The following is a 13889-nucleotide window of genomic DNA, read 5'->3' on the forward strand; positions in this document are numbered from 1 at the left end:
GCACCATAGCAATGACTGAAATACGAAGCAATTTCACATGATATAAGTACTGACTGTATAAAGTGCTGGGTGAAAGGACAGCAAGTAAGCAGTAACTTACTGCTTAGTGACTCCTAAGGCAAGTGAATCCTGTGAGGCTAAGTGTCATATATTGCTAACACTAAAAATCAGTGAAGTCAGGTAAAATACTTACTAGTAACCACCACCATCTTTTCCAAGAAGTCCAGCTGCAAGAATTGTGATACTTACCTGAGTTTCACTGATTTTTTCTTTCCTTTTCTGTCTACACTAAAAATGTACATTAAAGCTTTTTCCAAAGATTATTTCATGTCTATAGCAGTGCAGTGCTTGAAGTTCTCATTAAGAAATGAACTAAACCTTACATCAGCAGCTGATGTGAAAGTTTGATTGAATTCTAGAGACGTAAGGCTTTACCCAAATGAGCTTTCCAAAACTGATATAAATAACTTAAGCAAACAAACACAAAGTCCCCTTGTGAACAACTGAGGGCATGTATGGCAGTGAGGAAAGTAATCAAATGTGCAAAGCAAACAGAAATATCATAGATAAACGAGAATCATTTCAAGGGAAAAAAAAATGCTAAAGGAAAAACGCAGAAGCTGGCACTGGGTTTGTGTCGTTTAAACAGTAAATTAAGGATCTATCAAAGGATTTACATTTCTTCACGCAGCATTTGAAACTAACAAATGTAGGACTGCAGGAAACACCTGATACTTGGAAAAAAGGAACATTGCCTAGAAACAGAATAATTCAGGGCAGAAGGCACCTCCTGTCCAAACTTCTGCTCAAAGCATTGCAAACTTCAGTTAGACTCAACTTCAAAGATTACTCAAGACCACATCCAGTTCAATTTTGACTGTCTCAGAGAATGGGGGTCAAAATTATATTGCTATGGACTACATTTCTGTTTACAGGAACTTTTTCCAATTACAAAAAGCATTTATGATAAATAGAAGTCACAACAAAAATAAAATCTATCATGTCAGCAAAAATTAGAGTTTCTAAACAGACAAGAAGCAAAGGAGGACCTTTCCAACCTAGTGAAGACAGAAGTCATTCTGAACATTTTTATCTCATATCCCTCTGAATTAGGCTGAGAAAATTGTTCCATCTGATGATTACCAAAATAAAAAGTCACTACAGTTTTATTAAAAAACAAAATGTTTCAGCTAATTTTTTCTGTTATGGCAAAAATCCAAATTTCAAAGTAATAGCAGGCCCTAATGCCTGTACAACTGAAGGAGAAGAAAGCTCCTGCAGGAAGGATTACAGTTGTTCCATCCCTGTTTCAGAATATAAAAATAAAACAATTGCAAACTGATCCTAAGGATATCTGATAATGATAATTTTTGTAGTGACAGCTCAGTCATCATGAGCTCCCATACTGAAACATTAACTTCAAATTTCGTACACCCGAAGAAGTGGTATAAGTTCTCATGGCAATAGGAATAACACAAAGCTAGTGTTTTTCCTCAGGTCTTATACAGACTGACCTCAAGACACATCAGTACTAAGGTTTTTGTTGCATGGATGTTGATGAGAGTAGTGACTGTGGAATCTGAGAAAGATTATTTGAGTCTCAGATAGTTGTCACAAATGAGTTTTTGTGAAAACATTTTGAGAATGCTTACAGACTAATCGACAAAGAGTAAAGTAGATGAAGAAATAAAAAACAAAGGAAATGGAGAAAATGGAGACAGGTATTCAAATTTTCCATTTTTCCCTTAGAAAAGTGTAAGACACTTTCAGTGTCCAGTAGTTTTGAAAGTGCATCTTTTAACCAGGTACTGACCATTTACAGAAAGAAATATCCAGCAAGCTTTTAGAAATAGATCTCAAATACAAGAGCATAGGTTCTTCAGGGAAGAGTGAAAAAATTTCAGCTTCCTCCTCTCATCCAGCTCCACATGTCCCCTCTCTCACGTGTCCACTGATGCTGCTTTAGAAACTCAACACTTCCCACTCTTCAGTTCTTCCAATAACAGGATGATATCCTTTACACTGGGAAGTTCCGCTTCTCAGTTTACAGCAGAGCTGCATCTGCTCCAGATGTGTGTAGTACACACCTGTGTAATACTTCCCCAGATCTTTATGTTAATCTCTTCCTGCAAAATTTGTAATAGCAAGTGATAGAGCTAGTAGTAGTAGTTTTTAGTAGTATCTCATGGGGCAATGTATACTCCCAAATTGCCTAAACCCTTTTTTCCAGAGATGTTTGTTGTTTTTTTTTATCATGGGCTCACCTTTCCAGATATTCCTGGAAAGCTGATCTGAACTATATACAGATAATATTGAAGCTCAGGGTTAAAACCTATCCAAACAAAAATGAAATGAACACTTAGAAACAACATGGATTTTCATGAAACTGAGGTCAGCAAAGTGTTAATTACAAGTAATAAGGCCCACATACTTTCTGCATCAAAATAATAATTTGAAAAGTACAATTAGGAACATATTACATGGCAAATGTCTTTCAGTATCTTCCAAAAAAACTGCAAGCCAATGAGACATTTTACTATGTCCAATAATCTTATTACTGAGGCAGACTTAATAAATTTTAGCGTTAACCAATGTAGCCATTTATTTTCTATGCCATCCAAAAATATAAATTAAATATTGAACAACTGATGCTATGAAATATTTTAAAAGACACTAAAAATCAGACATTGCTGCCGAAAGGGAGCAGTGTGGTTCAAAAAACAAGGAAGCAACACTTCCTTTCTTCCTGTAAAATAACAAGATTACTATTATTAACCTGTGTTCCAAATAACTTCACATGGACGGCTGCCATAGGTGCACTAATTGGAAGTGATCCCAATATCACTGCCCACAACAGCTAACAAAGCCTGTTTTCCAAGTGCTCCAGCTGCATAATTACCCCCACAGAAGCAAGGTGCCCGGGATCACCTACGTACCAAGGTGTTGTTGTTGAGATCCATCTTCCCGGTGAAGGGCCCCCACGTCGTCCCCACCGGGAGCTGCTGCCGGCTCTGGACCTTGCGCTCCCCATCCTTCTGGACCACCTCCAGTTCCCCTGCAAACAAAGAGCACAAACAGTGTTTAGTGCGTTCACTCCTACCCTGACAGCAGACACCTCCATGTTTGTTATGTATGCATGGCATTCAGAGGATCCCTGGAACGAGAATTAATTACACTTGTCTGAAAAAACAACCAATCTGTTCATCCTGCAGAAGAAAAACAAACCTCTTTCTTTACAGTTCTATTCAAAGGTGATCTAGAAGGTTACATTTTTTTCTACCTTTTCACAGGCAGTATGGCATTCTTAGCCAGTAGAGTGGATTCAAGAAAGTTCTTAAAAAATGCTGAGGAGGGGGAAGATGATAGCTGAGAGTGCAACAGCCCCTGGTACATGAGCCTCTGTGATCCATTTCACTGTCAGAAGAACACACTCTGAAGCATTTGGCTCCCAAATACTTTTTAAACATATTTCACAATGAGAAAATCCAGAGCATCTCCACTGATTTTGAAGACACACTAAAAATATTTACTAGAATTAATTACAACAGTAGAGATTTTGAACAGAGTGATGTACAGGAAATAACCGTTCAGAATTAGGCCCAAAATAATTTAACTTGCTAGATTAAGATTTTAACACAACATGCAAATGAAATGGAGGGGTAAAGAGTGATTTTTTATTTTTTTTTATTCTTCCTTTTTCATATGGATATTTTATTTAGAAAGTACAGACTTTAAAATTAACACCTTGAAGTGTTACTTCAGCTCACTTTAATTTCTCCAGTTTTGTTAATTTTATTACAGGATTTAAAAAAAAGGACTCTGGACAACTCTTCTTTGCCAAGCAATTTCCTCAAGAAGTCTGTTTTGCTATGAACAAATACTACAGTTAAAAGTGCAATAGCAGCCATGTTCACATGCGAAATTACACAATTTATACTGTTCTCCTCTAAAAAAATAAAAATAAATTCTGTTTTCCAACTTCAAGAGGGATGAGACTTAGCAGCGGGGATGGATTTAGTGCTTTCCTCGTCAATCATTTCGCATTTGCTCAAGTTGTTACCCAGGTTTGCCCTTCCTGCAGGTTGCCACAAAGGCTGAAAATTGGCTGCAGCCCCTGGACGTGCAGAACTTCCCCCGCCTCTCTGCAGCCCGGCTTCTGCCGTTTGCTAAGTGCCCTTCCTCCCTCCGAGCAACAGCACTGCCTGCCGTCTGCAGCAGCACATCCCTTCTCGACAGCTCTCCCCCTAATCAGGGCCATGCTTTTGCACAAGCAGTGGGAAGTCCAACTATGTAAGAAGTAAACTCATCCCAGATTTAGAATTGGCAATTGCTGAGAAACCTTGGGTTTGAGGAAGTGAGTAACTCCTCCGGCTTGCAGGCAGTCTCCACAGACTTCCCCCAATGAGCCATTCCCATGAACGCCTGCATTTATGCGTCAGCCAGGCTGCAAAGGTTCTCTTGAGTTAATCTTGACCATTTTTCCAAAGAGGAGACTTGATTCCCGTTTCCAAGCACAGAAATCTAAATACCACCTCTGAGTGCTACAGATTACAAAACTACTCTATGTAAAATTGTGCATCAGGTCCTCCTTGCAAACTGGAACAAATCTGGGAAATAGAGCTGTACCAGTTTACAAAAGCTTGCATGTATGCGGGCGAGTTATCATCATGACAGGGCTCTGACAGCTTAAATGGCAGTATGTAAGCAGCAAAGCTTATTATGGATACATTATATGTCATTTACATATGTGATATATATGCATCCAAACAGAAATATACATATATATGCACTTTTTTTCCCTCTCACCGGTACGTGATCACAAATCATTTGAACCTTAAAGTATCTCTTTGTATGTTAATTATGGAAGACAGGAATCTTTCTGGTAGTGCAAGGCAAATTGATCACTTACACATACTGCAGCATTTTCTTTCTACACAGAGATGAAAACTATAGCATTTACTTGCTTTTACACCCTAAAAAACAGCCACGTCTATGGACATGTCACATTTAACTGATACCGGAGGAATCATGAGAATCTTTGAAAACCCTTTTAAAAAATAATTCAGCCTCCCTTTCTGCCACTGACATTTTTCATCTGAAAAGGGTTCAGACACAGTCAAACAGTGACTTCTTATCTGTACCTGTGGATTTACAAGCAGGCCTGTCTTTTAATGGATTAAGAACGACAAACTTGGGGCAGATCATCCGGTGATATCCAAAAACCTACCTAAGTTTTAAGGAACACATCATTACACTTTATATTTTAAATAAGATTAATAACACAAATCTTATATCTGATAAGTATTTCAGGTTTGAGGCAGACATAAAAATGAGCTGCTATTTTCCAAAAGTGTTTTTTTTCCTCCCTTTGAGAGTTGAGTAAGTTAATATAAATTCTTTCTCTTTTGTTACAGTCCCATGCTGCAGTTTGGGCAGTACCTTCCAGGATGTATTAATGTACTGGATGCACTGCAGATGGGACGGCAACACAGAGCTGTACTGGAGTTGTTGTATTTCCCTTCCACCAAGACCACCATAACAGAGAGCAGCAGATTGCAAACAGAATTATAAATCATGCTGCTTCATAACCTTTTTTTCCTTGATCATCTTTTTCTGAATAAGATAAACTTCTCTATGGTCACTAGTCACTGCCTCCATTTTTAATATGTTGGATGTATGTACGTGTTAGGAGTTGCAAAAAATAACCTGCTGAAGTGTTCTGGCAAACACGTGTTTAGGCTACATGCAAGGTGCAGCACATTACAATTTGATCCTTAGCACGATCATTGTCACCAAAAATTGTGTCAGGAAAGAAAACCTAATGCTAAGGGAGGATAATTTAAAAAATAAAACAGGAAAGTAAGGTCTACAAGCATCTGCTAGGATTATTTTTTTTCCTACCAGATCCATCTTCATCCCTTTTGTAGAATCACAGCATACACTCCTTTGTCTGCACTAAACAGGGGAAGACCAGGGGCCGATACAAGGGTTTGAAAAAGCAAGATTGCAAATGTCACTATTAAAAATCCTCTGATAAATACCCCCTGACCACTGAGCAGAACGTCGGCAACTTTCCTGCATTCATTTACAACCTTTTGCTCCTCTGAAACTTCATATTTATTAAATGGTATCAAAACTGTGGTAACAGATTATATCAGGAAGAGATTTCTATGCAATGCTAGCACTGGCAGCTATCTGAGCAAAGCCTCAGCCAGCATTGTCTTTTCACAGGTGAAGTAGTGTTTCTTCATTATTATTTTGGGGAATTTGTTTGTTTTTTTTTTTCCCCAGCTTCTACTTCAGGAGCACACTTATTTTCAGCTTGCTGAGTAAGTTTATACAAAATATTTGAGACACATAGTATGGGCTAATCAATTTTGGTAAAAGATAATGCTGTTAGTGCTGTGGGCTGTTTCTCTTATCTTGTTGATGTAGCATACTTTTAAAGTCTGTGATTACTCAAAGACTTATGATAGCTGCACTGTAAAAGAAGCCCCAAGTCATGACTCACTAGTAGAGCTACAAAACATCCCATGGCTTTTAAGATATTAGGCCACCTTGGTGGATACAAAACCAGAATGAAATGACTCAATTTAGGACTCTTTCCTGACATTAACATATTGTCTTAAGGATGTCACAAAGGGCTTGCATAAAACAGGAGATGGAGGGTTAGTTTAACTTTGTCTTCTTGCTTAGCAAGATCAGGATCATTTTTTAAAATTCACGTATAGTGTAGATGAATCTGACAACAACTTTTGACCCTTAGGAGGATTTGACCACAGTTTGAATACCAGAAGAATTCTACTCTATACAGCATTTCTGAACAAAAGAGCTCTGGCTTTCATCCACCTGCCCACACTTCGGAACAATAAACAGAGGAGTCCATATCTGAAGGTGAGTGAAGAGCTGAGTTTCAGGATAGAAAAAGGACATTACTTCGTTCAGAAATAGCTTTAACCAGATTTACAAATGTTTAACATTTCTAAGCGAGTCACTGGTAATTTTGGCTGCAGTAGGGCTTTTTGTTTTGTTTGTTTTTGTTTTTTATCATGAATAGCTCTCTAAGTGGTGTCAGCTAAAAAGGATGAGCAAGCTCTTTCTCTGCTACAATTAGGGACTGTTTTCTTGACATGCACTAGCAAATGGCTACTTCTTTGCATATTTCCTATGCATAGCCACCTGGCAACCTTAATGAATATTTTTGCACAGCAGAGAAATAGTGTGTGTCATAGTTTCAAACAGGACTGCTCTGAAGTCATAGCTAACGAGTGGAAAACACTTTCACAAGTTCTTAAACACTGCCCAGCCCAGATCCAAACATCTGCCAGCATTGCTGTGTGCACAGAAAAAAATTGTAATTAATGCTGGAACCAGCTAATATGTTTACTTTTGCACACAGCAGTTCAAAGAGGACACAGAACTATCCCTCTTCCACTCATGTGATCCCTAACAAGGCATGTCCAATATGAAATGTTCATCCACTTGCTTGGCAGGCATAAACTGCATTACTGAGATACCTCCTTTAAATTCTCCTCCCTCAATTTTCAAGTCTCTGAGACATAACACACTCTAAACTACAGTTTCGAACATAAACTTGAAATATGGCATTCTCTATTCAAGTACTCCAGTCAAACCCTGATAAATCAGGCTGGCCATGCAGTGATCTTATCCGTTCTGACTCTTTAATAAATCGAACCTTGTAAGTTCACGCTGTTGGAAGTTGTCACTAAATGAAATTGTGACCTTATCCGATGCGTGAACTTGTCCTGCTGACAACATTTACTGTGTGGATAAGAACAAAAAAAAAAAACAAACCCAAAAAACAAAGAACAAACAAACAAAAAAAGACTTTGGATAATTTTGATCTTAGCCATATGTAACAGATGGGATATTTTTGATGTCCCATTAATGATTTGCCTATGATGAGACTACTCTGAAAAAAATAATGTGCTTCATAGGTAAGAGTTAGGGACATGGGCAAGCAGCACAGAAGTGCATAAAGAGGTAGTGGCTGACAGCAGTAAATCGGAAGCTATTAGACTAACATGAAGAGCTTTGAATTAGCTTGTAATTATACTGGAAAAGATAACATAATGGAGGTGGGCAAAACAGAAACATTCCCTTTCCACAGGATATATTCAATAGCCAAAAACTCTAAAACAAGTAACTGAGAGTCTGAAGCAGTAACCCACAATGAGTTAAACCATGGCACTTCATGATGAATGAACGAATGAATGAATGCATGAATACTGCATCCCCTTTCAGCACCAACTGGAAAGTTGCCACTGCCGTTGTGGAGGAGGGCTGGCTAAAAGAACAATTCACACGGCTATGTTATGAAAAGGGCCAACCACCTAACATCATCAAGTCTGTCTGCCAGGGATTTAACACATCCTTTTACCTAATTCAGCCCAGGAATGTGCTTGAATCCACATCTCTCCACTGCTGATAGCACTACATGCAGTCACCAGCTCAGTCACCCTGAAATGGGAAGATCTGGGAAGTTTCCAGGTAACATTTAACTTGCAGCACTACAAAGTGCATTCTGCGATGCAAGCACTGTAACTATCTTACTAAAAAGACTCATGCATATATGGAATCCAAACAGTAACACACTAAATTACAATCCACCTTGAAAATAATTTTATAATTTCCTTTGCAGTAAGAAATGCATTTTAAGGGCTGTCCAGAACCAATTACAAAACTGAATTTTGCTGCTCTGAAAAACAGGACATAGGCCTGGCCACTGCTCAGGGATCCTTCCCTGCCCCACTCCTCTCCAGTCCCTTCTTTTCCAAGGAGCAAGGCCAACAGGACCTTTTAGAGTGATGGCTCTGAGCGGATCAGACACAAGGATAGCCCACAGTAGCTTCAAACCACCATTCTCCTCTGCCTGGAGACAAATTAGGTCTAGATAGCAGACACCAAGCAGGAGTAGCTGCCACACATGACTTCCCTCCTCAATGAGCTGCTGAATGTTTGTGCTGCTTGCCAGCGCTCTCATAGGGCAGCTGTGCATTCTAGGCAAGGATGAGAAATGAAAAACCTTCTCCAACTTTGGTAACAAAAACCTCACTGCTCTCTACCTTTCTTTATAGCACTGAAAGTCAAAAGCAGTTTATCTCTCCTACCTGCTGCTAGTACTGAAAATAGCAGAGAGTGCAGGTACTATCCTTATCTTCAGCAGCACTGTCCTAGAGTGGACAATAAAGACAAGGATATTCTGAAAATGAGAATAGGGAAAGAACAGACAGATGTTCAGGAAAAAAAGGACCTGGAAGGAGAAAAACAAAATCCAAAAACAAGGCAAGAGAGGGAGTGTCTAAGGAAATAACTGCCTGTAGTTTCAAATTGGGTCCAATCAGGATACAAGACAGCCTGGAGAAATGGAAACAGAAGATACTCAGGAAACAGAGGGAGGCAGAAGCCCTGCAGCAGTGAGGAAACACATTTGTACTTCCAGGCGTGAAACATATGGACAGAAGTGCATGAATTCACATTTAGAACCAGAATGTAAACACTATTATCCTACTTAGCCAAAGCATGTGTGTTGTTATAAGTACTTAATTTATAAGCTGAACCACCAAAATAAACCATACTTCTTCTAATTCCTTGTTGCTCAGCTGAATAATAGCTAAACTGTACACATGAAGTGTATCAACACTGCACCCAGTGCTGCGATTTTACCTGACATCTGGTCTAAACCATTTTCTGTCTCCAAGTAGCCAGATAAGAATAGCTCAGTGCAGACAATCATTTTTCGTTTCCAAGAAGAAGTTTCATTACTGATTATTTAATATACACTATGCTCTGACAAATACCGCTCTACTGGAACAGTACTCCAGCTTGTTTAGTGAGACTTTAGCTACAGGTACAAAAGCTGCTCCAGATTCCCAACAGGAACACAGAACTGAACTCAGTGATATGAAGACACGTTATGCCCCACAACATAGGTGGTTTCAAAAGAAGTACACGCACTGGTACTTATAATAAATACTTACAATATAAAGTTGAGCTCTATTTGTAAGTTCTTCAATTGTTTATATAAATTCAATACAAAGGGAAGATTTACATTTCTATAGTGTCTCACACTCCTATAATGTACAGAACTAATATGAACACATCACATCCCACATTGGAAAAGCACAGACCTACAGTGGTGAGCACCTCTGCATCAAACAGGACAATGTGACTTTGGAATTTCAAAGTGAGGGGCTATTAATTCCAGAATTGCTAAACTGTAGTTACATGTTTTCAAGGCTAAAGGTCAGCTATTATAAAAATACTGTTTTCTCCTTGTTGGTTAGGAAGAAGAATATAAAGAATACTGCCGCTAGAGTCTGTTTAGCTTCTTAGTGGAATGATTTTACAGCTTACAGAAACCTACTGAAAGAAAAGTCCACTTTTCCCTGACACAGTCCCGAAGAAGAGGCAGTGCTTGCTCACTGCCAGCTATTGACCACAACAGAGACTGTTGTGCAGTGCTAGGACTGCTATGCTCCTAAATTTGTAGTTGCCTTGTGCTCTAGAAATTGGAAAGAAAAACAGAACTACAGAAGGCTACAGCCAATGGAACAACAGTTGAAGAAGAAAAGACCCTTCTGTCTTCCCAATCATCCTAAAATCTGTGAAAGTTTGAGATTCGTTCTGATTTATGATGCTCTGTATCCTACTCCATTGCTAGTAACACAGACATGCATAGTGCTGTAATTCTTCCTACTGGGGGAACTCAAAAAGGAACCTAATCAAATTACTTCAGGATGCTCAGGTTTCTCCAAATCTAGTCACAAAAAGCTGCAAGTTTCCTTTCAATTAAAGAAAGGCCATCATGGTGAAATTCCAACCTCAAGATGAAATCAGAGGTAACCAGCTTTAGCTTTGAGTCCACTTGCTACAGGAGCAGTTTCTGCCTTTGTTATCAACTTACAAATCTGACACGAAAAGAAAAAATATTCTGGTTTTGTTTTTGTTTTTTTCTAATAGCTTTCCATCTTCGCATCGAGGATGCAAAGTTGAAAAGGTTTTATACTTGCTGCACATGCTGTGGAAAAACAGGAGTAGAGACATTTACTAAAATACAAAAAACACACAAACATCAACAACAAAAGCAACCAAAGCAGCTGAAGAGCCCTCTCTGCAGTTTTCCATGAGAGAAGTACTGTACTCTCCATTCTCACATAGACACTCTATAGTGGCAGAAAGGATTCCCAATTATACTTTAACACTGTGCAGAACCAGTGGGTTGAGTAGCCACTTTATCCCAGATACATGCAGCTTGCACAGCTTTGCTGCCTCTCTCTCCATCACAGATACACAATACAGAAATGCCAGACTTGGCAAGAGCAGGCTGATGATATTACTGAAGAGGGTTTCTTGATAAGATCATCGTCTGTTTCTGGACTCTTGGGTTTGCTCCCTTCCTCAGCACAGGAACAGCCGCCCCTGATAAATGTCCCTTTGTGTGCGGATTCTCCCCAGTGTATGCAAAGACATTTCAGTCCTGAGTCAGCCTGGCTTTCCAGTTGCTTCTTATAGGCAAAATACAGTAAGAAGTATATGGAGCATTGCATGTAAAATAATAGAAAGTAGAGATAATTAAGTATAAAGCTTATTTAATTCAGACTCAAACCTTTTTGAAGATAACCTATTCTGCAAACAGAAAATTCAACATTTCATCAATCGTTCTCCACGACTTTTGGGGATCCTTTTAGCTGAAAGATGTCTTCATTTTATCTTAGGTCTGGACAATATTAGTTTTACAAATTATGCTTTCTAAAAATGTTCCACATGCCATTGTATCCCCAAACAATTTTATGGGATTTTTTGTTTTGCTTCATTTTGTTTTTTACTGAAGAATATCCAGATAGCTTGTGTTAGTGAATACAGGAATCTACTAAAGTTAGTTTAATATTAAGACTACCTCATTAACAATAATGTTATGAAATGTATTAAATGAACAAAAATGTTTTGGAAAGTATTCTTTATAAGTCTAAAAGCAGGAGAAAGTGAGATCATCTGTGACTGTGTCTGCGGTGTCTTCTCAGTTTACAGTACTTATGCTTAGGCATAGGAGGATCTATTTTCATCTCTCATTTGTGTAATAGCAGATGAAGTTATTTGCTTTCCACCAGATATGTATGCTCCGAGCTATAACATCACTGCTTGGATGCTGATTTTTAGCTCAGAGTTTGTAAGTCAGAGTACCCAAATGTCTTACAAAAGAAGATGCTTTAACATGATTTCCCTGTTTCCTTTCAATGTTTGCAACAAATTTATGAAAGGAGGGGAGTACAAAGAAAAAAAATATATATCTCCACAAAGACTCAAATTTATCAGTGTTTAGTGTGACCATCCAAAAGATTTAGTTACTGTGAGATTAGGAAGGAGAAAGGGGGGCTGGGACAAAGGGAGATTGAATGCCATGCTCCAGTGCATGCATGCAATATATAGTTCCATCCATTATAATTATAATTTATATGAAAAGTAAAATTATTATAAATAGAGATAAATGTAGTATAACTATGATGTACAATATCAAGATTCAAATTAATCATTTCTTTGCACTTGCTGGGGATGGCCATGCATAACAGACACATGGCTCTGCACTGCTCCAGCACTCATGAGTTATGTGCTTATCTACATCTTCTATGATCAAGCACCAGCAGTGACCAAGACAGCTTTTCACCACTATTGCCAGACAGGGAATGACTGCTGGTTTTGGACACAGACCACTGCCCTCACTTTTTCCATGCTTCAGCCTGGACTATTACACTGCTTTCATGTGTGGCTATATCTTACTGTAGCAGGGACTTTGAAGCTGGTGTAAGGAGTGATGCCCATTTGTAAGGCAGACTATGTAACTACCAGAGAAATAAACCCTTGAAGAGAGATTGAGCACAAGTCCTGTGCACTACCTAAATCCTACTCTGAGGATAACATAAGACTTAAGTAGAATACTGGCCTTGTGGCAGCCTTCCACACAGGAATGATCTTGACCTTCACATGAATAAGGCCCGGAGACATCATGTGTGTGAAGTGTATCCCAAATTATTTTGGCTTACAAGCTTGCTCTTTAGAAGTGCAGGCTCTGAGCACCCCATTGCCGCTCAGTCAGATGCAGTGATCGGGGAGCTCAGTGAGCAGTCCCAGCTGGCAAGTAGGGTCTCCTATGGAGCAGGAGCCTGCAGATGATGCATTGTCATTCTTCTGGAGCTGACTCCCTTGTCTGACTTCACTGCCTAGGTTTTATCTCTGTATGCAGTGACTGAAAACAAGCCCACATCCTCTACAGCCTCAGTGAAAATTTCAGCCGCAATTAGTTGTTCAGGGCCACAGAGTGAGTCAATGCTGGCAAAAGAATCAGGACTCCTCACTGTCTCTAACAGTTGCAATCACTGCTTCAGGAAATGTCACAGAGTACATACAAGAAACTTATCATTTTGAGGAAGTATGAAAACATTTCTGGCAAGACACAGCCATTAAATAGGAAGTATCAATAGAGATCAAAACAATTATAACTCAGAATATATATGGGCTACGGAATTATTTTGTCTGTGAGGAATTAAAACTGCCTATATAGTCTCATCTTTAAAAATAATGTCAATTTATCTTATTATGCTTTTATTGTGAAATAATTTAAGAATCTAAGAAGTGTAGACTGCTATTAAGTGTTTTGAGATAAATTACTTCAGTACACAGGAAAGAATCACACTGAAGAGGCTACAGGTTGACATCTTCATTCTCTTGCTGATAAAATTGACAGCTTACAAAAAAATATTATATAATATTATAAGAACTGCCCTAAAATAATCTGCTACTTTTCATCCACTCCAATTAAAAAAAACAATAATAACTGACATTAACTCAAAGAACGAAATTTCTATTTTAGC

At 38.6% G+C, this 13889-nt stretch overlaps 1 protein-coding gene across 2 annotated transcripts in view; it reads right to left on the reverse strand.

Moving 5' to 3' along the window:
- ZFPM2 (zinc finger protein, FOG family member 2) overlaps positions 1-13889 on the reverse strand; it is a gene marked incomplete at both ends in the record, with an annotated part of 303128 nt that overhangs the window by 154406 nt on the left and 134833 nt on the right. For both annotated transcript variants that reach the window (XM_079533412.1, XM_079533411.1), the window contains one exon: positions 2937-3055. In XM_079533412.1, the coding sequence (XP_079389538.1) occupies positions 2937-3055 (119 nt within the window). The remainder of the gene's footprint in view (positions 1-2936; positions 3056-13889) is intronic.

Source organism: Tetrao urogallus, assembly GCF_951394365.1.
Source record: "Tetrao urogallus genome assembly, chromosome: 3".
NCBI lineage: Eukaryota > Metazoa > Chordata > Aves > Galliformes > Phasianidae > Tetrao > Tetrao urogallus.